The sequence below is a fragment of the Podarcis filfolensis genome (assembly GCF_964270895.1).
Source record: "Podarcis filfolensis genome assembly, chromosome: 1".
NCBI classification, from domain to species: Eukaryota; Metazoa; Chordata; class Lepidosauria; order Squamata; family Lacertidae; genus Podarcis; species Podarcis filfolensis.
In genome coordinates, this window is record NC_139604.1 from 57665458 (window position 1) to 57692701 (window position 27244).

Below are 27244 nucleotides of genomic sequence, written 5' to 3' on the forward strand. Positions count from 1 at the left end.
TTGGGGGACATATGGACGATAGGACACCAAGCAGTGGTAAGTCCAGGGGCTTCATTGGGGTGGCCCCCCCAGAAGCCTGACTAACTATAGGGTGAGAGCACCCACATTTGTTATGTGCAGAAATTATGCCTCCTTTCCATGGACACAATAGTGTGTGCTAGGAATCTTAATATTTATGCTTGGAGGGAAAATTGGGGTGGCATCTGCTGGCTTCATCTCTGACCTCTGTGCATTGATCCTTACTTCAAGGGACTAAACACTCTCAACCAACCATTTGTACTCTCAGTTTTTGCAGGGTACAGTTTGGTTGGGACTTCTGCAAAGAAAGCTGCACATGTGTACATTTCAGCTCACATAGGCTCCTAAGTGTGGGCAGTCCGTGTGCTGCAAAAACGGAAGATACAGATGTCAATGCATGTGGAGGTGCCCCTGGGTCTGCTTCTGTGCCGAGGTTATGATCAGTGTGTGCCACAAAATTCTATACACACTGCTGTACACCTCTCCACACATGGGCCAGCTGGACAGGGGCAGAGGTGGAAATAATTGGGTGGATCTGTTCTGTGTGTTGGGGAAAGCTGTACCTTTTGAATTTCTGCCTGTGCCGTTCTTTGAAGGCTGCATTTTATTGTAACCTCCCTTCCCTACCAGCCTGATCTGTATTTTGTCAGCATTGCATACCGATCCAGCCCAGATTACTCAGTTCATTGTCCTTTTATTTGTTCTTTTGGTATAGATTATATTGCTTCTTGGTTGAGGACATTCATTTGTATTTTTCTGCCCCTGATCTTTCACCTTCAGCCCCTCGCAGCCTTCCTGCATGTCTGCTGTTTGTTTCCTTTGGGTAAGGTCACCCAAAGTAAAGTGTCTAGAGCGAGTATGACTTTAATAGTTGTGCAGAAGCGGGAATAGTAGCAGGTGTAGCTTTGCCATGCTGAAATGCCTTCTGCTGCACAAGTGGGAAGGGTGCAAGAGCCCCGTCCTCTTTGTTACATTTAATACGCATGGCTTCTCCGCAAAGGAATCCTGGGAACTGTAGTTTGTTAAAGGATGCTGGGAATTGCAGCTAAGCTATGTGCTTTAAATGTGTGGGGTGGATGTGGACACCTCATTATCTGTGCACTATCTCAGTCTTTATATAGCTAAAGTTTCTCATTCTGCCTTCTGTTCCTGCTTTCTCTGTATCCTGGTATTTCTGTTTCTTCCTCCTCTCCTGCTGGAATTGTGGGTGCGCTTTAAAAAAAATATTATTCCCTTTCTTTTCTTAGCTCATGCAGAGCGTCTGCGTGTGCAATCTGTATCCCGCCTTTATGGAAGGTATAACATCTCTTGGGTGCTGCTTATTAAATTGCAAGTTTCAAGACCAGGTCATTTAAAATATAAAATAAAATAAAATGCAGTACCCTAATTTCCATATGTGCTTAATTAATTATTCCTACTAGTGCTGCTAACTTTTTAAACTGCTCCTGTGCTTTCAACAGTGGTTTGATCTGCACACACTGGCGGGTGAATAATGCTTCTCTGTGCTGTGTTCAGCTGCTGATTTCTGGAGCTGACATTCCTCTCTAAAGGCACAAGTGCAGGAGGCCTAACTGGGGTTTTTTTTTTTTTGTTGGGTCACTTGGCAACCTTAATTCCCACTAATAAACCAGGCTTCTAGGAGAATAAATAGGTTGACTGACTGCCATTTACTGCCTGTTCTTTGGAAAACCTGTCTGCGATGAATGTTATGTAAAGATTATCATATCTCTCAAGCAAATAGGAACCCTTTCTGATAGTGGGTAATGGACACATAGCCCTCCTGTTGCCTTTGCCCCAACAGCTGATTTTGCTTCCTCAGCTTACCTGCTAATCTCTTCTTTTTCAACTGAAAGCAGGTGATGACAGGGACCGTCACTGATAAAGGGCTGGATATTTGGGCAACTTTGTAAGGGTGATGCAATGAAATCTATTCCATCAAAATCAGATGGCCTTGCACTTCAAAGAGTGATGTGTGCGGATCTCTGAATCCACTCTCCTTAACGCAATCTGACCTAGCAAATTACACAGGAGAGAACAGATAAGAAAACTGTTACAGGGAGTGAAACCAGGACCACAAATGGATATGGAAAGGTTACAGGGAGAGAAAAGCAGGGGCACACGCAGTTCAGGAAGGCTGCGCACACAACCATACATTTAAAGCAGCAGGCAGGGATGTCGCCATATTTCCTTTCTCTAATCGGATCCCTTCTTCCTCTCTGGAGGGTGGAGCTGGGAGGCAGAAGGAGAGTCAGGCTGCTCATCTTTTCTCTGATCCCCTGCTGAGGATAAGGCATATCACTTGCCAGCTGCTAACAAACTTTTTCCCAGAGTGCTCTTAGGCAGAAAGCCTACTGATCAGTTTCTGTCCTTAGGCTGTGTGAGCACATTACTGGCTTAAAACTATTTTTTGCAGTTCAGATCGAAGCTAGTTTGGGAGAGAAATGCATCAAAATGAAGTATTTCATAAGAAAAAGTAGGGTAGACATGTATGGATTGTGGCTCATGTTTTTTGTACACAGCAATGAGAGCACACTGGAGGGCATACACCTGCATGTGGATCTTTCGATGACATATATTGATTTTTACTTACTTATTTCCATCTATGCATAATGTTTAAGTTTTAAATCATCTACATAAACACCAATTTTATCTGAAAGGCGGTTGCTGATAATTTATTCACAGCACTGTAGCCATTATTAATCCGTGTATGTGTTCAATCCTCAGCACTCTGTGGCGGCTTTTCCAACCCAAGTGATGCTCCCTGGACTTGTGCCAATTGTGGTCATATCCCTATTCAGCACTCATGCCAATCTGGCCCATGCAGGTAACTTATACTGTGCACTTTCAGCTCTAATTGGTTATAGTTTTCAGTTTACTGTAAAGCCGTCAGAAGCAAAATTACAAAACTGGCAAATAAAATCCTTTCCATTTTTTAAGACCAGTCCTAAAAAGCAGAAATCAGGAAGGGGCACCAGTCAAACGCTCCCAGAGCTCAGATGTAAACAAAAGGTCAAATGCAGATGGTTAAAATCCATTGGGATTGAGAGGCTCAAGTAATTGTTAAAAGCTCAGTGGAATAATAAAGTTATTTTCAGTAGTCATCTGAAAATGGTGAGAGAAGAAGCAGTCTGCAAACTCACCAGTCGCACTTCAGTTTGGGATGGGATACAAAGCAGAGGCTCATGAGATGATCTCCTAAGCAGGGCAGAGGCATAAGGAAGAAAGCAGCTCTTCAGGTATCCTGACCCCTGGCCATTAAGGACTTAAAACGTAATCATAAGCACCTTGATTTGGGCCTAAAAACAAATAGGTTTGTATTGGGCCATGGAAACCAATGCAGACCCTTGTACTTCTTTTCATTCTGGGACTACTATTTTCCCTCACTCAGAAAATGACAGCAAACCTGAAAGGCCATTGGTGAAAGAGGCCCTGGCACAGGCAAAGCAGCTAGTCTCCTTGGCGTATCATCGCTCTAGAAGCAGGTACTGTATGAATTTCCAGGTGATGCAGGTGGGAGAGAGCATCTTTCTTTCCCTACTTGTCATGCTCTCTGCTCCTGCCCCCCCCCCCCCCGCTGTGCCTACACCCCAGGCCTTGTGGGGGTTTCTGGTCTTCTTCGTTCAGCCATGCCTCATTCTGTGAAATCCTAGAGGGAAAGCAGTGCTGACCAAGGGATCCCTCAGTGCCAGCGACCTGCTGAGCCTGTTCAAGCACCCCGAGGCAGAGACCAACGCGGCGGTTCATGCGGCTGAGCTGATGGACACAACAGTGGAGCTCATTCGGCAGCTTGTGTACACGCGGGAGAAGCGTTATGCCAACATGTCAGGTGTGTCTTGCATCCACTACCCAGCCCGCGAAGTACCAGTCTTCACCTCCTGACCTTCTTGAGAATCTTCTTTCTCCCTTTTCTTCTGCAAGGAGTCTTAAGTGGCCATGATCTCTCCACCTTGGCAGAAGTAACTGGCTGTGCTGCTCAGCTGCGGCCCATCAAGTGCTCAGATACCTGTTTGACTGAAAAGTACAGATCCATAGATGGGAGATGCAACAACAGGTAATTCTGCTGGCCCAGTCCTTAGGCCTGCAATCTGCAAAAGCACTGGCCATATTATTAAATGCAAAATTGCACTTTTCAAAATACCCTTTGACCCGCTACTAACTTCAAGTAACTCCTGAAGACCTTTTTAAGCCAGGAGGCCTCTTCAGTTGCTTCATTTTTTTCAGGACAAGCCTGTCTTTTTTATGATCCTTTTGTGGTTTTTTTTATGGCATTTTATGTTTTATTGTACTTGTAAATGTTGCTGTATTTTGTTACTAATGATTTATATGACAGGGCAGTCTATAATTTTTTTTTCTAAATAACATAAACTGTGAAGAAAGTCAGCTATATTTAGCTGCGCCTTTTTGCAACAGGTCTTGCAGGTAGTGGAGAAAATCATAGAGATGATTTCACACTCCCCACTTTCTGCTGATAGTAGGATGTTCCCCCAGGGCATTTTTACAGAGTCACCTTTTCTTTTGAAAACAGAATACTGGGGATTCCTGATTTTTATTTTTGTAATTCTTGTTTGTATGCAAATACAGAGAGAGCGATTCCAGAAAACTTTTTTTCATTCTGACGTGCTTGCATGACGTTTGCTGGGAAGTTAAACATCTCTGTGCGAATACTGCTGTAAGACATGGGATACAGCAGTTGAACACACAATCCACAGAAGACCTCCAAAGGAATCATTTTGTTTTTGATCCATAGGCCCCACATCTAGCATACACAGAGCAAACGGTAGCCAGGCTGGAATCAGCTAAATACTGCCATACGCTATAAAACAATCAAGAAAGGTAGAGGAGGAAGAATGGGGAAAGGCAGAGAAAACAATGATATCGCCAGCAGAACCCTTAACATATCTATTTTTGTTTCATAACAATGTAAAACACCAACTGTGGGGAATTGTCCCTTTGCCAAATAGAAGCAAAAAATATCTGTATATTTTACCATCTTTATCTAACTACCCAATCTCAGCCCAGCCCTTCCTTTTAAAGTTGTCCTTTAACAATTTCAACCCTCCATAAAATTTCATCTTTATTTTGAACATGGCTAGTAATCTTTTATATATATTTAGTCACGTACTCGTGAGGAATCATACCTCCATAAACATCATAACATAACATAAACATCAATCATACCTCCATAAAACTAAATAGCAGTATATTGAAATAAAGGTTATATACAGTGCTAAACCAATACTGAATGTTTTTTTTTAATAATAAACAAAGTTTTAAAACCACACAAAAATCTGCTCACAAACCTCCCCAACACACAGTACAAACGACTCCCATGGTTGTCCTAGGCTATGCATCAATACACCACAGAAAGCTGCCTGTTTGCTGTTATTTAGGAAATCCTCTGTATCAAATAAAGCGTCCCCCATGCTTCTTTAGTTTGCACAGATGAGGTAGTAAAATGTTTCCACTTGGTAAATCCTCTGGTGAGTAGGGGATATCTTGGCTGAAGTTTTCCCACTGAAACAAAAACTTGCAGATACAGAATGGGCATACCCAGGGAAAGGCTGACATCTTTTTCTCCCTAACATCTATTGCTTTCGATGAGCCAGTGTCTTGGATATGGAAGACCATACAGTCCCCTGATTTCCTCATCTGCACTCTCAAGTAGTATAATTCAGGAGCCATTTTCCCTCTCCCCCTTCTACTTATGTGAGCCCAATGCCACCTGCCCATTTTCTGCAGTTTATGAGATTTTATTCTCCCTTGCAGGAAGAACCCACTTTGGGGAGCAGCAAACACAGCCTACGCCCGCTGGTTGCCCGCAGACTATGAGGATGGCTTCTCTGCACCCAAAGGATGGAATCAATCCAAGACCTATAACGGCTTCTCATTGCCTTTGGTATGTGGCAGCAGGCAAGACTTGGAATCTCTTATGAATGGAGATAGCAGAGTTCACACAGGATTTATAAGACAACTCCAAAGCTTTCCTTCTTAGCTTGCTTTAAAATAAATACTAAGATGTTAAAAAAGCACCCTTTGATTTGCATGACATGCCAACATGACTGGGTCTTTACACAGAAATGTTGGAAAGTGTATCTGTGAAGGCATGAAAGAGTGAGGAGCACGTGACATTTTCATAGTTTCCCATTGACAAGTTAGACACTCCATGGCAATTGCAAATTCCATGTCTCATAATACTGTCAAAAAATACGCACTCAAAATGTAACTTTTTAGAATTTCCACGAAAAGCATAACTAGTTTGGACTGCGTTTCCACAGAAAGTAGAAAAATATACTGCGTTATTCACAAAGACCAACAGTGTTCATATTTGAAATGAATTGTTCTCCCAGGTGCGCCAGGTGTCCCATGAAATCCTGCATACACGGAATGAGAACATCTCCCTGGACAGCTCCTACACCCACATGCTGGTGGAGTGGGGCCAGTGGATTGATCACGACATGGATCTCACCCCCCAGAGTGCCAGCACCGTTTCTTTCATGGACGGAGCAGACTGCTCCCATGGTTGCATCAACCGGAATCCGTGCTTCCCCATCCAGGTAAAGACACCGATGAACAACAAAAAACTTAGGAAGAAGAAAACTCACCGTAGTCCTCCTAATAGTAAGGACCATCACCTTTACCTTTTACCAAAATGTGAAGTAGAGCTGGTTTATATATGTCACAACCCCCATGAGAGTGTTTCAGAAGTACATGGATTCACAAATACTTTCCCCCACTGTCATATCCAGACAGGTCCACAGGGCTTCCTTACAGAGCAAAATACAAAACCAGAAGTGAAATCTATACAACATAATTCATTCCATGAGGTGACTTTACAGCCACGTTGAGCATGAAAGCAAAAATAATGAGGCCTACCATTTTGAAATTAATCCATCCATTGCTAGGTCCTTTTTTAAAAAAGCTCAGAGTACACACCAATTAAGATCATCTATATATGCTAATACATATGCAGAGATGCCAATTTCAGCTTGCTGTCTTTCAGCAAGAAGGCAAAGTTTAGGAAATAAATAATGAAGGAATAGTTTTTAAAGGCTGGGAAGGGGAAGTAGATTTTGGGGGCTCAGATTCCCCTGGGTCACTCTGTAGCTATGTCCCTGTCTCGGGGTGCAGTGTGGCATGGGGAGAACCACTTCTGTCTTTAGACTCTGATTCTGTGTGGGAAGCTGTGGAAACTCAGTAAAGAATGTGAGCTCTCCATTCTTCCTGGCCGCCTGTCAATCAGACCCAGGGCTTCTTGACCACTCTGCTTCTCCTGTGCCAGATCCCTGCTGGCGACCTCCGTCTGCGTGGGGGGACAATGAAGTGCATGCCTTTCATCCGCTCTTCGCCAGCTTGTGGCAGTGGACAATCCAGCTTCCTTCAGGGGCAGCTGCAGCCCCGGGAGCAGCTGAACAGCCTCACCTCCTTTGTGGACGGCAGCATGATCTATGGCAGCACGGTTTCGCTGGCCAGGAAGCTCCGCAACTTCACCCAGGCACTGGGGCTTCTAGCTGTCAACCAGGAGTTCTCCGACGGTGGCCTTCCGCTCCTGCCCTTTGCTGAGAAGAAATCCCCAAACCCTTGTGCCTTGACGCGGGACTCCTGCCTTGCCAATGCGTCTGACGTGCCCTGCTTTGTGGCAGGTAAGAGGAAGGCTTCTCTGTTATTGAGAATACAGCTGGGATGGGGGACCTGTGGCCCTGCAGGCATGGACGGACTCCAGCTCCTAGCATATTTGTCTGTTGGCCATGCTGACTGGGGACTCATGGGAGCTGGAGTCCAACAACATCTGGAATGCGCAGGCTCCCATCTCTGCTGAACAGTGTGGCTTCTTTAACGGAGGTGATTTTTTATCACGGGCAGCCCCTGCTCAGCCCTGCAAGACAAGATGCCAAAATGCCCTCTTCTGTGCAGCTGTTAAAGTAATTAGAGCCCCGTTCTCCTTTGCAGTGGGTCTCCTAGCTTTGTACAGGAGTCCCTTGAATGTGTGCATGGCCTTTCAGGATTAATGAGATCTGCTTTCTCTGACTTGTGGTTTAACAAGTCCAATAGCACCACCTATAGGCTGTAGGGTTCGCCCCCTCCCTAACTGACTTGTTTGCTTGGTCCATATATGGGAGCTTCGTGGGTGAGTTTTCAGAGGGATACCAGTCCTGTTGGATGCTGGGAACAAGGTGAAAAGGGACTGGGGAGATGGGTGGCTTCTACCTCAAGGTATCAGGGGAAAACATCTGGAGCCAAAATTCCATCAGTGGGACCTCCACTGATGGAAGTGAATGGTGAAAATACTAAAACAGGGCTACCGCCACCCAAAACATGTATGTAACATCTCTCCCCCCCCCCTTTTGCAGGCTGCTTAAAGCCTGCCAAAGGCTGTGTAGCGTCTGTCTCATTAACTGTGTGCATTGGTCTCTTCCTTGCCAGGAGACTCGCGGTCCAATGAACATTTAGGCATTCAAGTCCTGCACACAGTGTTCCTGAGGGAGAGCAACAGGATCGCTACCACCCTCCACCAGCTCAACCCCCAGTGGAGTGGGGAAATTCTGTATCAGGAGACTCGCAAAGTCATTGGGGCCTACCTCCAGGTGAGGGCCTCAGGCATGTCGTTGCTTAGTTCCTTCAACAGAGGGCTGGATACAATTCCCATTGGGGGGCAGATTATACATAACATCCAGATTGTATGTATGTATGTATGTATTATTATTATTATTATTATTATTATTATTATTATTATTATTTGAATTTATATACCGCCCTATACCCGAAGGTCTCAGGGCCGTTCACAGAAAAGATTTTCTGGTTAATAGGGCCTTTCCCTTGGTCCTCATTTATATCCATTCAGCTGCCAACAGCTTCTATGGCATCACAAGTGGTCCACAGTCATCCTAAGCACATTTGCCAAGTAGAATGTTTCTGGGTAAACAGTCATAAAATCACACAGCATAACAATTTTGTATCTGTGTTTTGCAACACAGGCTAGCATGTGCACTTGATTTTTAAAAATAATTATGTCCCAGTTTCTATCCAAAATTACAATTTTTATGCATGCAGATAAATAATTGGTAAGTAAACGCAAGATGATTGATTTTCAATGCGTATGCTGAATCAGTGATCAATTCCCACTGAGTTCAATGATTTTAGGCTATGCTCCTATTTGTTTACTTGGAACAAAATCCTTCGAACTACTTGAAAAGTATGTGTAGATCTGCCGTGGAAAATGGCAGTCGTGTTTGGGGACTAGGAGGGTTGGGCTAGAATGAGGCCCCCTCCCTCCAACTCTAGGGTTCTACAATGTAATGCACCACGGTTGCTGTGATGTCAGGACATGACTAAATTTTACTAGATATTATGGGGAAGATGGAGGGGATCTAAACATGCAGCTGGTGTTTTCTACAGCCGCTTTGCATTCTGTGTCACAGTTTGGCTCCGAATACGCTGCTATTGCCAATCACTCACACGCTGCTCCACCTTGCTTGCTTTGCAGAACCTGCTCTTATGTCAGATAAGAGCTGGTAATTCTGAAAACACTCAACAAGCCATGTTAATGCAGGCGGATATGTTTGCACAAGAGGCGCTCTAATCTTACCAGGCCTCTTGTGAAGAAATGCAAGAACCGCAAAACTAACACCAGGGTCAAAGTGCAGCTGGCAGTGAAATAGAAAAACTCTTTAACTTGCAGGACACTGATCTCCCTCCTGGGACTCAAGCTCCCTTCTAGAGCATCTGCAAGGGATGGAAAAGGGGGGAAATCCCATTCAAGTGTTTTCTCTGAGGCATGGTTCAGTTTCACCAGATATGAAAGTCCCTAAGAAGAAACACTAACATTATTGGAAATTTTGTTCTCATAAATCCAGATGATTTTTAAAAGGTCATCAATATTATGCTATCCTAATAAGCAATGAAGCACCTGACACCAGTTTGGCTGACCCAGTGTGGTGGCACAGAATATTCAGAGACATCCCAATTGTTTAGAGAACAGAACTCACAGAATATTTTTGCAGTCTCAGAGGAAAGGGAATGTTATTTTAGCATGTTTATCCTCACAGCCAACCTGTGAGATGGATGAACACGAAAGCTATTGCCTGGGAATAAGCCACCAGTGAGCTTCATTGCTGAGCCTCTTGCATGCATCCCAACACTTTTATCTATTGCACTGCAGTGGTTGAGGCCCAATGAGCAATTTCTTCCCAACAAATCTGTATCTTCCATGGTACAATTCTGTAACTGAGCTGCCATTTTGACTGCTTCTCTCCACTTTAGCCTGAGCACAAATGAAATAATGCTTTTCGTTTGTTGCTCCTGTTGCACATCTCCATGGTTCCCCGCTTGACTGAGATTCTTCCTCTGGCAACCATGCATCCAGTGAGTAGCAGTGGCACTGCTCAGGAAGGGACTCAAAATGGAGGCACACAACCATTTTACCTCAGAATGCACTTGTTGTGTGGTGAAATTCTCTTTACTACTCGGCAGGATAATGCAGCCAGCCAGTTACCATGTATGCTATAGGTTACATATATGTAAATTAGGAAATTAGCCGTTAATAAATGGCCATCTCTAATGGAAGAGCAAGGCTCTTTTCCTCTTACCTTCTCCATGTGGTGTGCTCTCCCCTTGTTTTTCAGTGTTCATAGCTTCTGGACTTAGCCTGGTACAAAGCAGATAGAAATAGCATCCATTGGTTTCACTAGATGCTCAAAGCCCATTGAACTCAAGTATATTTCTCCTTTTTATGTTTGTTCACTTGATGTAGATTATAAACTGGAGGGATTATGTCCCAAAGATCCTTGGCCCAGAAGCCACTGAGGCCTACCTTCCTCCATACTCTGGTTACGACGAGTCTGTTGACCCCCGTATCTCCAATGTCTTTGCCACAGCTGCATTTCGCTTTGCCCACGTCACCATCAATCCTTTCCTCTCCCGTCTGGATGAAAACTTTGAGGAGAATGCCAATCACCCCAGCATATCTCTTCATCAGTCATTCTTCTCCCCATGGAGGATCATCGAGGAAGGTACAGAACTGGCAACACATGAGATGGGAGTGGGTGGAAAGGGCATGTTGTCTTTGGTGACATCATTTATCAAGTTACACAGTGTTAGTCCCATTGAACCCAGATCTGCCCCAGAGACCAGCATTGTTTAGGGCAAGGGTGGGAAACCTGTGGCCCTCCAGATGTTTTCCCAACTCTCATCAGCCACAGCCAGCATGACCAGTGGTCAGGGATGATGGGAGATGAAGTCCAGCAACATCTGGAGGACCAATGGTTCCCCATTCCTTATCTAAGAACTATTGTACTCAGATTGTGCTGAGTAAATCATGTTTTTGAGTGTCTGAATTCCAGAAGTGTGGCTGCCTTATTAATCCGTTGCAGCAAAATCAACTAGAAGTTCCTGCAGTAGGACCTTAATATTTTTTATTCAGGCTTGAGCCGACTTCATTGAATGTTTGCGATAAAACAGGCCTAGGGAAGCCTGTCACAGTGCATTTGGGGGGCCTTGAGATCCTCCTGGTGACAGGAATCTTGTAAGGGAGTGACAGGGCTGTCATAGGGTTACCACCTTTATTCATTCTAAAAACAGCCTGAAACAATACGTTATTTAAATAAAGTGTCTGTACTTTTTCTTTTTCTTTTTAAGCCTCTGCTGTTGTTGAGGAATTTGAGGGAATGTGAGACTGAGTGGCATCCTTTACATATGGCCAGGAATGGTCCTGTGGAGAGCAGCGAGAGAGAATTGCTTGCAGGGTTACAACATTCAGAGATGCTGGAAGGAAATGTGTGCCATTTCTGTTAGGCTTAAAAATCCCCAGGGTTTCTGCTTATAGCCATTCCACCTCTGAGTTATGTGAATATAGTCAGCCGCAGGGTTCAACCTATGGTGCTTTGTCTTGTCAGTTGAGTGCAGCTTGTTTCTGTGCCTCCCTGGGCCTTGTGGGAGGAGGCCATCTTTCAGCCATCCTGTGGCACCACCCCATATTGCCATTGCTTGTCCTAGAAACTGGGGCAAATGTAACACAGAGAAGGGGAGGAGCTTCAGGGTGTAACACATGAAAAGGGCCCCTGCTAAGCTGATCGTCATGAATGCCTTGCCCACAGAACATCTGCATGTTGTGTCTGGTGCTGAGAAGGCTGTGCACATGGATTATTAATAACAGTGTTTTCTACTGAATCATCTGCTTCAGAATGCCAAATATTGTGTGAGGGGTTGCCCTAGAGCTTTGCCATAAAGACTGAATGCTGGTTTGCTTTCGCTGGCTTTGAAGTTCTGTCACAAACTTTAGGAGGGATCGATCCTATCCTACGTGGAGAGATCTTCACCCTTGCAAAGCTCCAGACAGCCACTCAGATGATGCCAGAGGAGCTGACAGAAAAGCTGTTTCATCCCAAGAAGGCCCTGTCCCTTGACCTGGCAGCTCTGAACCTGCAAAGAGGCCGGGACCATGGACTGCTAGGTGTGTAACACTGCTGCAGGGGTAGAGGCAGGAGAGAGAGAGAAAAAAAGAGAGAGAGGTCATCAGAAGCAGAGGGCACCTCCCTCTAGAACTAACACTTGATGTTCTCTTCAAATGCCATTTTCTGGTGTTCCCTGCAGGTTACAACTCTTGGAGGAGGTTCTGCGGTCTCCCAGAGGCCCACACTTTCTCTGACTTGCAGCATATCCTTAACAGCAGCTACCTGGCTCACAAACTACTCAAGCTGTATGGGACGCCTGAGAACATTGATGTCTGGATTGGGGCCATCGCAGAACCTCTCCTGCCTAGTGCCCGAGTGGGGGAACTGCTTGCCTGCTTGCTGGGAAGGCAGTTCCAGGCCCTGCGAGATGGTGACAGGTAGGGAATCTTTGAGGAATGTAGTCTTTGCAAATTCCAAGATAGAAACTTGCCTGATCTGTACCTCCCAGACTACTGTGCAGGTCAGAACTTTGTTATCTGCTTACTGTGACACTTCTCAGTTGTTTTGACACCATTGTCAGCTATAAGAGTCAAAATAAGTTAGAAATGCATGCTCAAGTGTGTATTTAACTGCAAATTTGGAGTGGGCTTTCGTTTACAAAAAGCCACAGAATAATGAGGAAATGGAATAGAAAGGATTTTTGGGTGAACACATGTGGAAGTGACATGGATCAGAAACAGACTGATTCAGTTATTCCTAGCAAATGAAAACGAAAGATGCAATCACTGAATAATGCACCCCCACCCCACATGTTCAGTGCAAATTAACAAGCACGGGGAGGGCGGTAGCCAACCATATCAGGACCACAGCAGGTAGTACAGGGTTAAAGTTCAGCCTACATAAACAGAAAATAAATAGATCCTTACCCTCAATGAGCTTACAATTTAAAATCTGCAGAAGGATGAAGGGTTCTTTGTTGTTTAGTCATTTAGTCGTGTCCGACTCTTCGTGACCCCATGGACCAGAGCACAACAGGCACTCCTGTCTTCCACTACCTCCCGCAGATTGGTCAAACTCATGCTGGTAGCTTCGAGAACACTGTCCATCCATCTTGTCCTCTGTCGTCCCCTTCTCCTTGTGCCCTCCATCTTTCCCAACATCAGGGTCTTTTCCAGGGAGTCTTCTCTTCTCATGAGGTGGCCAAAGTATTGGAGCCTTAGCTTCACAATATGTCCTTCCAGTGAGCACTCAGGGCTGATTTCCTTAAGAATGGATAGGTTTGATCTTCTTGCAGTCCATGGGACTCTCAAGAGTCTCCTCCAGCACCATAATTCAAAAGCATCAATTCTTCAGTGATCAGCCTTCTTTACTGGGAAAACCATAGCTTTAACTATATGGGCCTTTGTTGGCAAGGTGATGTCTCTGCTTTTTAAGATGCTGTCTAGGTTTGCCTTGCTTTTCTCCCAAGGAGCAGGCGTCTTTTAATTTCGTGACTGCTGTCACCATCTGCAGTGATCATGGAGCCCAAGAAAGTAAAATCTCTTACTGCCTCCATTTCTTCCCCTTCTATTTGCCAGGAGGTGATGGGACCAGTGGCCATGATCTTCGTTTTTTTGATGTTGAGCTTCAGACCATATTTTGCGCTCTCCTCTTTCACCCTCATTAAAAGGTTCTTTAATTCCGCCTCACTTTCTGCCATCAAGGTTGTGTCATCTGCATATCTGAGGTTGTTGATATTTCTTCCGGCAATCTTAATTCCAGTTTGGGATTCATCCAGTCCAGCCTTTCGCATGATGAATTCTGCATATAAGTTAAATAAGCAGGGAGACAATATACAGCCTTGTCGTACTCCTTTCCCAATTTTGAACCAGTCAGTTGTTCCATATCCAGTTCTAACTGTAGCTTCTTGTCCCACATAGAGATTTCTCAGGAGACAGATGAGGTGATCAGGCACTCCCATTTCTTTAAGAACTTGCCATAGTGTGTTGTGGTCGACAGTCAAATGCTTTTGTGTAGTCAGTGAAGCAGAAGTAGACATTTTTCTGGAACTCTCTAGCTTTCTCCATAATCCAGTGCATGTTTGCAATTTGGTCTCTGGTTCCTCTGCCCCTTTGAAATCCAGCTTGCACTTCTGGGAGTTCTCAGTCCACATACTGCTTAAGCCTGCCTTGTAGGATTTTAAGCATAACCTTGCTAGCGTGTGAAATGAGCGCAATTGTGCGGTAGTTGGAGCATTCTTTGGCACTGCCCTTCTTTGGGATTGGGATGTAGACTGATCTTTTCCAATCCTCTGGCCACTGCTGAGTTTTCCAAAATTGCTGGCATATTGAGTGTAGCACCTTAACAGCATCATCTTTTAAAATTTTAAAAAGTTCAGCTGGAATATCATCACTTCCATTGGCCTTGTTGTTAGCAGTGTTTTTCTACCTTTTCCTTATTCCTGGCACCTAGTTTTCTAAGTGTTGTTGTTTAGTCGTTTAGTCGTGTCCGACTCTTTGTGACCCCATGGACCAGAGCACGCCAGGCACTTCAGTCTTCCACTGCCTCCTGCAGTTTGGTCAGACTCATGTTCGTAGCTTTGAGAACACTGTCCAGCCATCTCGGCCTCTGTCGTCCCCTTCTCCTTGTGCCCTCCATCTTTCCCAACATCAGGGTCCTTTCCAGGGAGTCTTCTCTTCTCATGAGGTGGCCAAAGTATTGGAGCCTCAGGTTCATGATCTGTCCTTCCAGTGAGCACTCAGGGCTAATTTCCTTAAGAATGGATGCATTTATCTTCTTGCAGTCCATGGGACTCTCAAGAGTCTCCTCCAGCACCATAATTCAAATGCATCAATTCTTCGGCGATCAGCCTTCTTTATGGTCCAGCTCTCACTTCCATACATCACTACTGGGAAAACCATGGCTTTAACTATACTAAGTGTAGTGGGATGATTATTCAGCTGTATGAACACCCCCGCAGTCTGAAATGGTACAGCCAAGCCCGAAACACAGCTCTTTAGCCCCCTCTGTGAGAAATACAAAACTAGACTGGAGATCGTGAAAGGTGTGGGATATATGCTTAGAGTTAATGGGTTTTTTGCTGGACTGGTTTGCTGCCTGATCCTGGCAGACCATTCCACAAATAGGGTTCACAAATAGGGTTCACTGTTCACTGTGGCATTAACGCCATCTACACAATCCACATGACTGACTTCTCGATTTCAAACTTGGGGCAGGGTGCAGGGTGAGGGAAAGATTCCTTCCTTCCTATACATTTCCTTATCTTCTGGCTACATTCAATAGCAGGAAGCACTGCAGGAAATAAATGAATTCAGCCAGATAAGGTATTCATGAACAGGCTTTTGCTCCCCCTGCCCTCTTTTCTTTTGCAGGTTCTGGTGGGAGAATGAAGGAGTGTTCACCCCTCGCCAGAGGGAAGAGCTAGCAAAGGTGACTTTGTTCCAGATCCTCTGCGACAACACCCACCTCCACCACCTCCCTGCGGACGTCTTCTCAACCAGTCACTTCCCCAGTGACTTTGTGTCTTGCAAGAGCTCCCAGATTCCAAGGGTGGACCTGACCGCATGGAGGGAAGATTCGGCAGGTAGAACCTGGAGTGCCCACAACACAGAACACAGTTCACAGAGGGTTTGAAAGCCTGTTCTCAGCCACCTTCAGGAGTCTCAGGGATGGGAGGCGGGTGTATAACTTTTATATATATATTGCATGCTTTCCTTTATGTAAACTGCTGTAGGATTTTTTTACGGAAAGGTGGTACTCACCATGTTGTTACAGTAAGTGCCACACTTTTTAACATTTGAAAAAATAAAATGTGCCAGTACTGCATACACTTGAGTACTCCCAGAAAAAAGCACTGATAATAAATGTAAATTTATTACAGTTAGTGCCTTTATAATAAAGCTAGTAATAAATTCCTAATACACCTACCACAGCCCGGACGTTTGTCACTGTGCCTGTGTAAACAGTAACTTGGGAAAGCTGCGTTTTGAAAAATTGTTAATTTCACACATAGGCAGTCATTATCTGTTGTGTTCTGTGTGTTCACAACCAACTATGCACACACTGCCCTGCCCTATCCAGAAGAAGTCCTCTCTTTGTTTTTCCCTTCTCCTCCCCTCCTGCAATATTCACTCATTCCCATTTGGGAACATGGAACATTAAGAGGCCTGCATCTGGGAATTGTGCAGCTTTCAAACTGGTGCATTTCCTAGGAAGTCCTTCTGCTCTGTTCTTCTTCTCTCTCCACAGACACACCTTGTGGGCCGGTCCCTCTGGTTGAAGGCGCCCACTATGTCCAGTGCAAAGCCTCGGTGTTCTTTGAGTGTTGGCCTGGCTACATTCGGGAGGGTCCTTCCTCTATAACCTGCAATGTTGAGGACAGAGAGTGGAGCACTGTGTTGCCTGTTTGCAGAGGTAAGACCTACCACAGGAAGAGCCTTGGGGACTCATGTATAAAGAATGTCATGCTTTTTTAAAAAAACAACCACAATGACGCCACCCCTCTTCAGCCTCACTCCTTGCCACTTTTTATCTCATGCCCATTTCCCACCTTTATTTACAGCTTTGCTATCCCCTTCCCACATAGATGTGTGACATACACTGCAGGCAGATTTCTTGTCAAATCTGTATGTAAGACTTGGCCTTACAAGTGTATCCATACACATGCTTGGCTTGCACCTCTGACACTTGTGTGTTGCGGTGGTGGTCACAGAAACCGTTGTCCAACTCCTCCAGGTCACACTGCTAATCACGCCCAGATCAACGCCTTGTTGCATTTAAGAGGCCCTATAGCAATGCTTTTAATAAGCGTTGTAATAATTATTGTTCTATTATTATTAGCCAATTATGTGAAACTTGAAATTTAGTATTTTGTGTGTGCTTAGAGGCCCCCTAGTAATCCGAGGCCCTAAACAGTGGCTTACTTAGTTTGTGTGTCAATCCAGCACTGCAACTGAGAAAAGGAGCGTCTCCACCCCCATTATTCAGCCTGGACACTGAGGTCCAGCTCCGAGGGCCTTCTGGCAGTTCCCTCACTGCGAGAAATGAGGTTACAGGGAACCAGGCAGAGAGCCTTCTCGGTAGTGGCGCCCAGCCTGTGGAACGCCCTCCCACCAGATGTCAAGGAAATAAAGAACTATCTGACTTTAGACATCTGAAAGCAACCCTGTTTAGGGAAGTTTTTAGTGTTTGATGTTTTATCGCATTTTTAATATTCTGTTGGGAGCCACACAATAAATTATTATTATTATTATTATTAAGTACAGAAGTCTATCTTTGATGAGAGGCTCAAATAAGGAGGCTCTAGAGATGCTAGTCCTATGTCAGGAAATCAGGAATTTTGGACATTTTCTTTCCGTGAGTTTCATTTTTTTCATTCATGCTGCAGGGGCTGCTCTAAGCATTTCCTTTCTCTTTGCCCCCCCACCCCCTTCTTGTCATTTTAGACATCAATGAATGCGAGCACAGCCAAGAGAATCCCTGCCCCTCTCTGCAGATTTGTGTGAACATACCTGGGAGCTTCAAATGTGCCTGTCGGGGCTCCCTGATTCCGTCTCAGGATGGCACCACCTGCATTGGTAGGTTGGGTCGAGGGACCAGGCTGTGAGGAAGCCAGAAGGTCTAGCAAAGCCCTTGACCTCATTTCCTCACTGGGAGAAGCCAATTGGAAGGGTTTGGGAGATGTCAGCATCCTTATTCAAGCTGCGTTTCTCCCTTATCTCATTGCTTTGATCGCTCAATCTTATACTTGGAACTAAAAGAGTCATTCCTGGAGTCTTCCTCCATCATAGGGGTGGTAAACTGTAGGCCTGGGGGCCCCCCAGCTTCTCTTTCTAGCCCTCAAGACTCCCCCCACACCACACGTCTCCCCTTGAACACGGATGATGCCTTTTGCTTGTCTGAAGGATAGAAAGATATGCGTTAGTGTGCACAGAAACAGGGGATTTTTACTTTTGTTGCTCTGCCCACTTTTAAGGTTAGATGAAGCTGCTGGATTAGACCAATGTCCCATCTAGTCCAGCATCCTGTTCTCACAGTGGCCAACCAGATGCCTTTGGGAAACCCACAAGCAGGACCTGAGCCCTTACCCCTCCTGCGGTTTCCAGAACTGGCATTCAGAAGCATTACTGCCTCCAACTGCGGAGGCCCAGCAGAGCCATCATGGCGCCAATAGCCCTCTCTCTTCCATGAATTTGTCTAATCTTCTTTTAAATCCATTTAGGTTGGTGACTATCATTGCCTCCTGTGGGAAGTAGTTTAACTATGTGCTGCATGAATTAAGTACTTTTATCTTTCTCAAGACGCATGTGGCGCTGTGGGTTAAACCACAGAACCTAGGACTTGCTGATCAGAAGGTCGGCGGTTTGAATCCCTGTGACGGGGTGAGCTCCCGTTGCTCAGTCCCAGCTCCTGCCAACCTAGCAGTTCAAAAGCATGTCAAAGTGCAAGTAGATAAATAGGTACCGTTCCAGGGGGAAAGTAAACGGCGTTTCCGTGCACTGCTCTGGTTCGCCAGAAGCGGCTTAGTCATGCTGGTTCGCCGGCTCCCTCAGTCAATAAAGTGAGATGAGCGCCGCAACCCAAATTGGCCATGACTGGACCTAATGGTCAGGGGTCCCTTTACCTTTACCTTACTATCTTTCTCAAATCTTCCAACCTTCAGCCTCATTGGATGCCCATGAGATCTAGTGTTATGAGAGAAGACCTTTTCTCTATCCATTCTATTCATGGCATGCATAATTCTATAAACTTCCGTCATGTCGCCTCTTACTCACCTTTCCTCTAAACTAAAAAGTCCCAAACGCTGCAACCTTTCCTGACAGGGGAGTCGCCCCATCCCCTTGGTCATTTTGATTGCCCTTTTCTGAACCTCTTTCAATGCTATAATATCCTTTTTGAGGTGAGGTGACCAGACCGTACAGTTTTCCAAAGGCAGTCGCACCACAGGTTCTGCAAGACACGTGAGATCTGCCCTAAAAGCGCTGCTGTTTTCTGTCCTAGGGGGCCAAGGAGTCACTGTTACTTCATTGGCTGCAGCTGCAGCTATTGTGGCTGGAGCTATTTCTCTCATCGCTGTAGCTGTGGCACTGCATAGAAGGTATGGCTGAATTAAAGCTCTGGAAATGTTTTCTTCCTTTAAAAAAATGTATGTAGTCGCATTGGCCCACTTAGAGGGAAAAATCCAAAGTGAAGTAATAGATTCAGTAGGACCAACTTTGTAATATTTTGGTTGGCCCTGTGAAGGTTTCTTGTGGCCTTTGGGTTTCTTCTCTTTTCAATTCTCTGCTCACGTAACTTTTCCAAGTGCACAAATGGACCTCTGGCCTCTTCTGCTGTTTCAGGAAAGCACGAGGGGTTTGTGCTTCCCCACTCCATGTGTTGGGGATACATTCTCCCTAGTTTAGATGAATCCTTGAAGGCCAGGGAAGAGGATGGGAAAGTCATTGAATATTGCTGCAGCTTGCATGTACTTACATCCAATATTATTCTTGTTTTTCTCCCAAGTCACATGCATGTCAGTAGAACTAAATTCCTAGTTACAGAAGTGTGTTTATATAGTGCAACCTGAGGTACAAAGCTATATGTCTGGTTGCCACCTGATTGCCACATCTCTCCTCCCCACACACACTTTGGTCACTTTTACTTAAAGAGGAGGGTTTTAAAAATCCCTGCTGCATCTCATTGGCTGTCTCCTGCAAAGAGGTAGGGAACCAGAGCACAATATAATCCACATCATGTGTCCTCCATCATGTGGAGAGACACATGGAGATATAGGCTGACTTCTGTGTGGAACAACACCTGTATGTTTCTCCTAATACGAAGGTGTTCGCTCCTAAGAGCAGGAGTGGAGTAAAGCACCTGTGTGTAGAAATCCTTTGAATGGAACCTCAGAAAGTTTTATTGCCCTGATACAGTGATGGCTCTACTTCTAATACAATGGAGCTTTCTTTCTTTCTTTTTTCTATACCGCTTTTCATCCATAATATCATAATCACAATGGAAGACAACACCCCCTAAACACAGTTTAAAAGGCATTTTTTGCTATTATTTACTAAATTTCTAATCCTCCAAAAAGAGAAGGCTATGCATAAAACAAGTATTAAGACACATCACAGCTCATTCTTCACTCATTTAAGTTGTGAAATGCAGAGTGGCTCACTATACAACTACAGCTATCCGGAGGTGGGGACTCCTCTTGACATTTGCTGTTTATTTGGGTTTTTTTTTTTACTATTTGCAAAGAGCTTTACCACTGCAAAATGTTTTACAGTTCTGTACATTTTGGATTAACTGCAAGTGTTCTCTTCTGAAATGCAGGGTTGCACTGCAGCTATAGGCTTGTTTGCCCCACCAAGTCAGTGGTGGGGCCCCTGTGGCTCTCCCAACATTGCCAAGCTGCAACTCCCATCACCCCTGACCATTAGTTCTGCTGGTTGGGGCTGCTGTGGGTTGGAAATCCAACACCTAGTGCCCTGCCTTAATAGCACAACTATGTAACATACTGTGTTATGATTCTTAGTTTCCCCTTTGGAACGTTAAGGGCCAAGCCCAACAGCTTATACCACCTTCAGCCCAGAGTGTGCTGTCCCATGCCTTCACCTCTGTGTGCATTAGTGACACCCACATCTATTATCTCTCCATGCCAGCACTTCCAGCAGGGGTGGGGAAGCTGTGGTCCAACTCCCAGCAGCCCTAGCCAGCAACCTGGAATGATGGGAGCTGGACTCTAGCAGCATCCCAAGGGCAACAGAGTCTGCACCTCTGACTCACAAGTGTGTCTTTCCTCCTTTGGTAAAGATCTCTTCTTTCACAACAACTTCCTGCAGACTGAGCTGCTCCAAATGTGTAGCTGATTCAAGAACTGAAGATGGCCCCTGTTCTCTAGTCTCCAGCCCCATGCTGCTTGAAGAGCCTGCCCTGCCCCTTCAGCACTCGTGACCATTTGTTTTGCTCTTTGCTTCCTAGGTGCTTCAGGAGCAAGGAGGAGGTCTCCCTTTCTAGAGAGAGTCGCTGTCCCCAGGATTGTTCCAAAGAAGGCCAGAATCCTGACTCCAGTTAGCTCTCCCCAAGTTCTCTTCCAGGCCTTGCATCTCAGGAACCCAAACCACTGTGGCTCTGAATTAGTATTATTTTCAAGTTTAAAGATTTCTCAAATCATTCTTGCCAAATAATTTCTAGAGAATGCCCTTCCTCCCCATCTTTCTGGAGGGTTGCAAAGAAGATTTGACCACTGAAGATTGGTCGAACTTAGGGGCTTCGCTGGATGCTCTGGGCACAGACCATGGCATGATTGGAGGAGGACGAGGCAGGTAGCCCTCTAGGACTGGCCCTAGGGAGAAGCATATACTGGCAACACTTGGTTAGAAAATATCTGCAAATAGATTGGGGTCATATCAGGAGGGGTTTTTTTTATGAAAGGAAGCAATTTCCTCTCACCCAGACACGAGTTTGCTTATCCGCATCAGGGTTCCAATGCACGTGCAGTAGAGTATGTCCACGAGGAAACTTGAAGCAGAAGAAATGGTTGGTGGGGAACTTGTGACATTCCCGAAGCTGTTGGACTACAACTCCCATCATCCCTAACAGTTGGCCATACTGGTTGGGGCTGATGGGGGGTGAAGTCCAAAGCCATCTGGAGAACCACATGTCCCATCTCAAGAGTTAAGCAGTGCCACATCTGTTGGTGTCATTCCTCAGTTCCAAAAGCAAACACCTGAGACTACTTATTTTTATACTGTCAATGTTGCATTACAAATGTCCATTCGTCTACTTTGCTCCTTGGCTGCTTGTCTAGCCACGAACAAGGCAGGAAAGAAGTATCTGTGTTTGTTTGCCAGCTGGACCCAACAGGCCTTTGAAATCTCAGCCTGAGCTTGGCAGTTCCTATCCTTGGTTAATTACCGCTTAATCTATTCAAGGCCCAGGTGGCAGGTAATCCTGACACAAACCGATGGTGATCCAAGCTTAGTGTGTGCTAGAGTTAATTCTGGGCACACCTCTTCCCTACAGGAAGCTAAAATCGTCTCATACAAGTTTTAAGAATTAATCTTCGTAGGGGGTGGGGAGAGAAATACAATGAACTCTGCTTTGAAAATGTGCTGTTTATTTTGCAGCTGGAATACATGCAGGCTTCAAAAGGAATAAAACAGCCCAAAGGCAATAAGAACCAGCCTCACTGTCAGTACTGCAGTCTATTTATTAAATAGAGATCAGTATATTTTATTAAAATATGAAAATGTGAGTAAGGAGATAATAAAGCAGCCAAGAGAACAGCTCAGCAGTTGCCCCTTCCCGTAAGAGACAGGAAGCAAAACAGGTGCTTCCTCCAGCAGTTTGGAGAGAGTGGCTGTGAGTGGTGGATGAATTCAGAAAGCCAGGCTCTTCAATAAATTTATCATCATTGTTAGAATTGACGGGACTCCCACTTACAGCATCTGACCCATTAAACGGAGACCAAGGAGAGCCACATGCAGACAACTTTGAGCTAGGTGGAGCACAGGCCAAACTCAATAGTAGGCAGCTTCCAATGTCATTACCTGCTTCCAGTAGAGCAGTGTCTGTTTATTGTAAGGAATTTCCAGACAGCACTCCTTATTTGCTGCAGCAAAAACCAGGGAGATAGTATGGGAAGTCTTTCTATGATAGAAGAAATATGGCAACTAATAATTATGCTTTTCAAGGTGTGGAGATGATGCGTGACTGAATGCTTCTCCTGGAGCAGAACTCTTTCTTGGAGAGGCACTGAGAGCTTGCCCATCACACTAAGCAAAACCATGACTTAACATGAACATGCTGGTGCTTAGGCTTTGCTCCTTCCTGGGGGGTTTTTTAGGTCACTTTTGCAGAGTCTGGCTTAGCATGTCATCAGATCCTGGGCTCTTCACCTAGCTACAATCAGAAGCCAAGTTTTGTCCTACAATTACAGATTGCAGTTAAGGGAATGAGACCTTACTCAGGATCCCACGAAGGCCAAACCTTGGCTTAACTGCTGTCACATGTTGACCTAAGCAGTCTAGGGAGGAGCAAAGCAGGTGCGAGCTCTTCTCAGGGAGCCATCACGTTCAAGTGGTCATGGTAAGTCAGTCTGTGGCTTGCCATAATGTGCAAAGCAGCATGTAGACTGTCATTAACCGGGAGCTGGCCTGGTTTGATCATTTGTAGAAGACTCCAACTCCCATTAGCTCCAGCCAGCATGGCCAATAGGCAAGGATGATGGGTGCTGTAGTCCAGCAATATCTGGAGGGTCACAGCTTGCCCTGTGGAGCATAGTATGGGAATCCTCTCTTACTGAATCAAGGATTTAATGTTCACAGTGAAATTAGCTGTAGGAAATAAGGGCTAAACCCCTCCACAAACACAAACGCAGGCAAGGAAATGGGAAGCAGACCATGGTACTAGGAATTCTGCCATTTCAAGATTTGCTGGATGTAAACCTGCTTGGCAGTTCACCATCCCTGCAGAGGTGAGGAGCAGAAGGCTGAGAACAAGGTCAAGAGGATCCTTCGAGAAGCTGTCCTTTCACTTATGGCAAGCCTTGTCTAAAGCCTTGTCTAAAGCAGGAAGAGGCAAGTGTTGTTGCAACATTTTCTCCTGTAAGCATAAATTCCAATAATATTTTCTCCCAGATACATCTTTGGGGAGAATAGCTTTTTAAGTTACATATATATATTTATATATATATATATATATTTACTATAATCCTTAGCATGCAAGTGCTACTACATATGATCAAGATGAAACCAAGCCCTGGGCTACTGAGCAGCCAAGTGGAAGGGAACCCACAATTCTCCTCCAGCCATCGAGGTCTAATAGGACAGCCACTTACCTGTAATACTAAGGAGATACTGCGCTCAAAAGGAAAGGAAAGAAAGAAAAGGCATTTACTTCAATGATACCAAAAAGTGCTCTCCATTGCACACAATCCCAAAAGGCAGGCGATTCTTTCCTATGAAAGCAGATATGGTGCTCCTCCTCCAGGGAGTGGAATTGGGATTGCCAGTCACAAGATCACACAAAGCCAGGCGTACAGTGCAGGCATCATGGGGCAACCAGCAGCACTGGGGTGTTGAAGACGTTTTAGCACCAGCCAGTAGCTTCAACCTAATGGAACTAGAGGTGATGATGCAACCACTCGCTATGGCCAAGATGATTTAAATGTACTTCATTGTATTTATAGTGAGATGCTCTGGCCATGGATGCTGTCAGGGCTTCACAGATACCAGGGTTCACCGCTGAAGCCCCGTTCTCAGTGCCAGAGCTCATCTGTGGAATATAGCATAGTGAGCGTTTTCCAGCATGGGCAGAGCACCTCCCCTTCACTACTGAGCAGCCACCAACCAGCCTCCCATTTGCCTGGGAATAGGAGGAAATGGCTCTCCGGGCAGAGGATGCTTCTTCCAGCTAGAGCACAACCCTAGCCGCTCCCATTTTAGAAATCAGGCACAGCATCCAAAAGATAAGCCTCATTCTCCCCTTCCCATTAAAAAAAATCGTATCAAAAGCTAAGTGAGGAAGACTTTTCACTTCTGTCAACATTCAACAGGTCTTCCAACTCTGATTTACAAATTCAGAATCAAGTGTGGTTCTTTTTTTTTACAGTACCAAAACAATTTAGGGGCCAAAATTTATTTGTATCACTTGAATCCGAATATTATCCCCATCCCCCATCCCCTTTAAAAAAATATAAATGCAGCATGCACACAAGGGGTGGTGAACATGGTGTCCCCCAGTCTGTGGTCGGACTTCAACTCCCATCATCCTTCACCATAGGCTGTGTTTCCTAGGGATGATGAGAGGTGCAGCCCAAAACCTCTGGCGAGTGCTAGGTTGGGGAAGGCTGAGCTGTACAAACCCCAAAATTGTGCCAGAATATTCAAGATGTCCTTCTTAAGCTCCAACGTGAATGAAGCAAAAGAGAGAATGTTTCACGCAAGAGTCTATAATACTGTCAAGGCAGACGCAAGCACCAAATGGGAAGCTGGAGCGGAGCTGAAATGTGTTGCACAAAATACCACAAGAGTGTCGTTTGGACTGCAACAAAGCACAGTGAAGGAGCCTGTGGGGAGGAGGGTGTCAGCTGAGGACAGCTGCTCCCTAGAAAACTAATGTGGCAGCAGCCAACTGTCTGGCCTGTAGAGTGGGAGCAAAAGCATCTGCGGTCTCGCGCAGCTGACCTCAATGTGGTTGTGGGCACTGCCTGTTATGCAATTTCCCCACTTTTACATCACAAGTGAGGCTCCAGCCAGAGTTTTGGCCTAGAACAGATGCCTGCCTACACAGAGCAAGGTATCGGATCTGTCACACAACCAAACGGCAAACTCTGAGCTATAAATAGAAATCAGCCCCCGGCTGACTCTTGCGGGCTCCTCAGGAGGAGAGCTGCCTGGGAAACAACTGGAAGAACACACACGTAGAGGCCATCAAACAAGGCCACCGTACAGCACTGACACCCCTGTGCCCAGTCGCGATTGGAGTTGGCAGCTGCGTGGAAGAGTCCAAATCTCTCTCTCTTTCTGTTGTGCGGGAATGCCCAGCTACATTTGCATTGCAGAGCAGCAAGCAGATAACGAGCCCAAGGGCCAGCCATGGCCTCAGAACCTGCAGAAGCAGATCTTTGAAGAAGACTTGATATATAATGGCTGTGGAATGCATAGAGACAGGGGAAGGGAGGAGTCCAGAGACAACTTCATTCAGTTGAGCCACAGAAGGGCTGGTCCCTTGGCCACTTCGCATCAGGCTAAGCACTGTCAGGAAGCTCTGCAGATAATGCAATGGGGAAATCTGTGCTTCTTATCTCTTCCGTTTACATCAGGCAGCTTCAGTTTATATCCTGCCAGCACCAGGAGATGTGCTGGGTCAAGCCCTATAGCTGCCTGGCGGAGTAGTGGTAAGGTGATGCCTTTCCAGTCCTCAGCTACATCTCACTGGGAAAGAACCCCAGCTTAGCTATGGACATTTCCTTTCTGAGACGCATGATTTCCCAGTACATCAATTCCACTGCAAGGGGAGAGAGAGAGAGGGGAGAGTGAAGCACCAGAGAGAGCCATAAAGTAGAAGACAAGTACGCCTCTTTGCTCTACACCGGGGTGGAGAACCTGTGGCCCTCCAGATGTTGTTGGATGACAACTTCCATTAGCCCGAACCATTGATTGTGCTGGCTAGGGCTAATGGGAGCTGGTATCCAATAGATTCTACATCCTCCTTTTGGAAAAGCCAACCCATCTAGTGTCTAGGAGAGCAATACAGCAGGCTGATGTTCAGCTTGTCTTTTTTAAAAAATGCATTGATTAAATGTGCATACCACCCATCATCCATTAACATTAGAAGCAGCACCTTCTGAATGTCACTAATGAAGGCTAAGGATTGGCAAAGCTACTTCCCTTGTGGGTTAGAGGCATGGTGTTAGGATACTCTTTTTAAGCATATGCTTTGACATTTCTGACACCGCATCTTTCCCCATGCACTGATCTGGCAAGTATCTGTGGACCAGAGCTTGGTTTCAAAGGGGCCAAATTCTACCAGGATCAAACCTGGACTTGCAGCCAACCAAACTTCTCCTTCACCTTGCTCATCTCGTTTTATCTGGTTTCCCTGCCCCTCGCTTTGCATTCTGCCTCACACTTCATTTGGCTAGTGTGGAAATGTCATTCATCTTCAGCCTGCCTTGGGTAAAAATGACAAGCTGTGCAGAAGAATCGATCCCTCCCTCTTGGGAGCTCCTTGCCAAGTCTCTGAAGGAAAAGCTGAGCTCTGAGTCAGCAGTTCCTCCATGCTAGGAAGTGGTTGCACAGTCTTAGGAGCTAGCCAGTAAGCAACAAGCCAAGACTTCACATCCAAAATGG

The 27244-nt window shown here is 45.5% G+C and overlaps 2 protein-coding genes across 7 annotated transcripts in view; one reads left to right on the forward strand and one right to left on the reverse strand.

The window, feature by feature from the left end:
- LOC310767399 (eosinophil peroxidase-like) lies at nt 1-24251 on the forward strand. Of its 2 annotated transcripts, XM_083624271.1 has the most exons (18): nt 1-36; nt 2743-2842; nt 3407-3500; nt 3669-3844; nt 3937-4069; nt 5785-5914; nt 6366-6572; nt 7298-7658; nt 8440-8600; nt 10766-11024; nt 12293-12463; nt 12604-12841; nt 15776-15987; nt 16653-16817; nt 17849-17980; nt 19404-19500; nt 21369-21474; nt 21518-24251. In XM_083624271.1, exons 2-17 carry the CDS (start codon nt 2773-2775, stop codon nt 21460-21462), a joined length of 2700 nt encoding a protein of 899 aa, XP_083480397.1. In that variant the 5' UTR covers nt 1-36; nt 2743-2772; the 3' UTR covers nt 21463-21474; nt 21518-24251. The 2 variants fall into 2 exon arrangements, with proteins under 2 accessions (XP_083480397.1, XP_083480396.1); XM_083624270.1 differs by having other exon boundaries at nt 21369-24251.
- RAB3IL1 (RAB3A interacting protein like 1) overlaps nt 22490-27244 on the reverse strand; it is a 33629-nt gene continuing 28874 nt past the window's right edge. For all 5 annotated transcript variants that reach the window (XM_083624301.1, XM_083624300.1, XM_083624299.1 and 2 more), the window contains one exon: nt 22490-26399. In XM_083624301.1, the coding sequence (XP_083480427.1) occupies nt 26317-26399 (83 nt within the window). In that variant the 3' untranslated portion in view covers nt 22490-26316. The remainder of the gene's footprint in view (nt 26400-27244) is intronic.

Excerpts from the sequence above, each read along its gene's own strand:
- LOC310767399 (XM_083624270.1), top strand. The coding sequence starts at position 2,773 with ATGCTCCCTGGACTTGTGCCAATTGTGGTCATATCCCTATTCAGCACT. Across the intron at positions 4,070-5,784 it reads GATGGGAGATGCAACAACAG|GAAGAACCCACTTTGGGGAG; the intron begins GTAATTCTGCTG and ends TCTCCCTTGCAG. Across the intron at positions 6,573-7,297 it reads ATCCGTGCTTCCCCATCCAG|ATCCCTGCTGGCGACCTCCG; the intron begins GTAAAGACACCG and ends CTCCTGTGCCAG.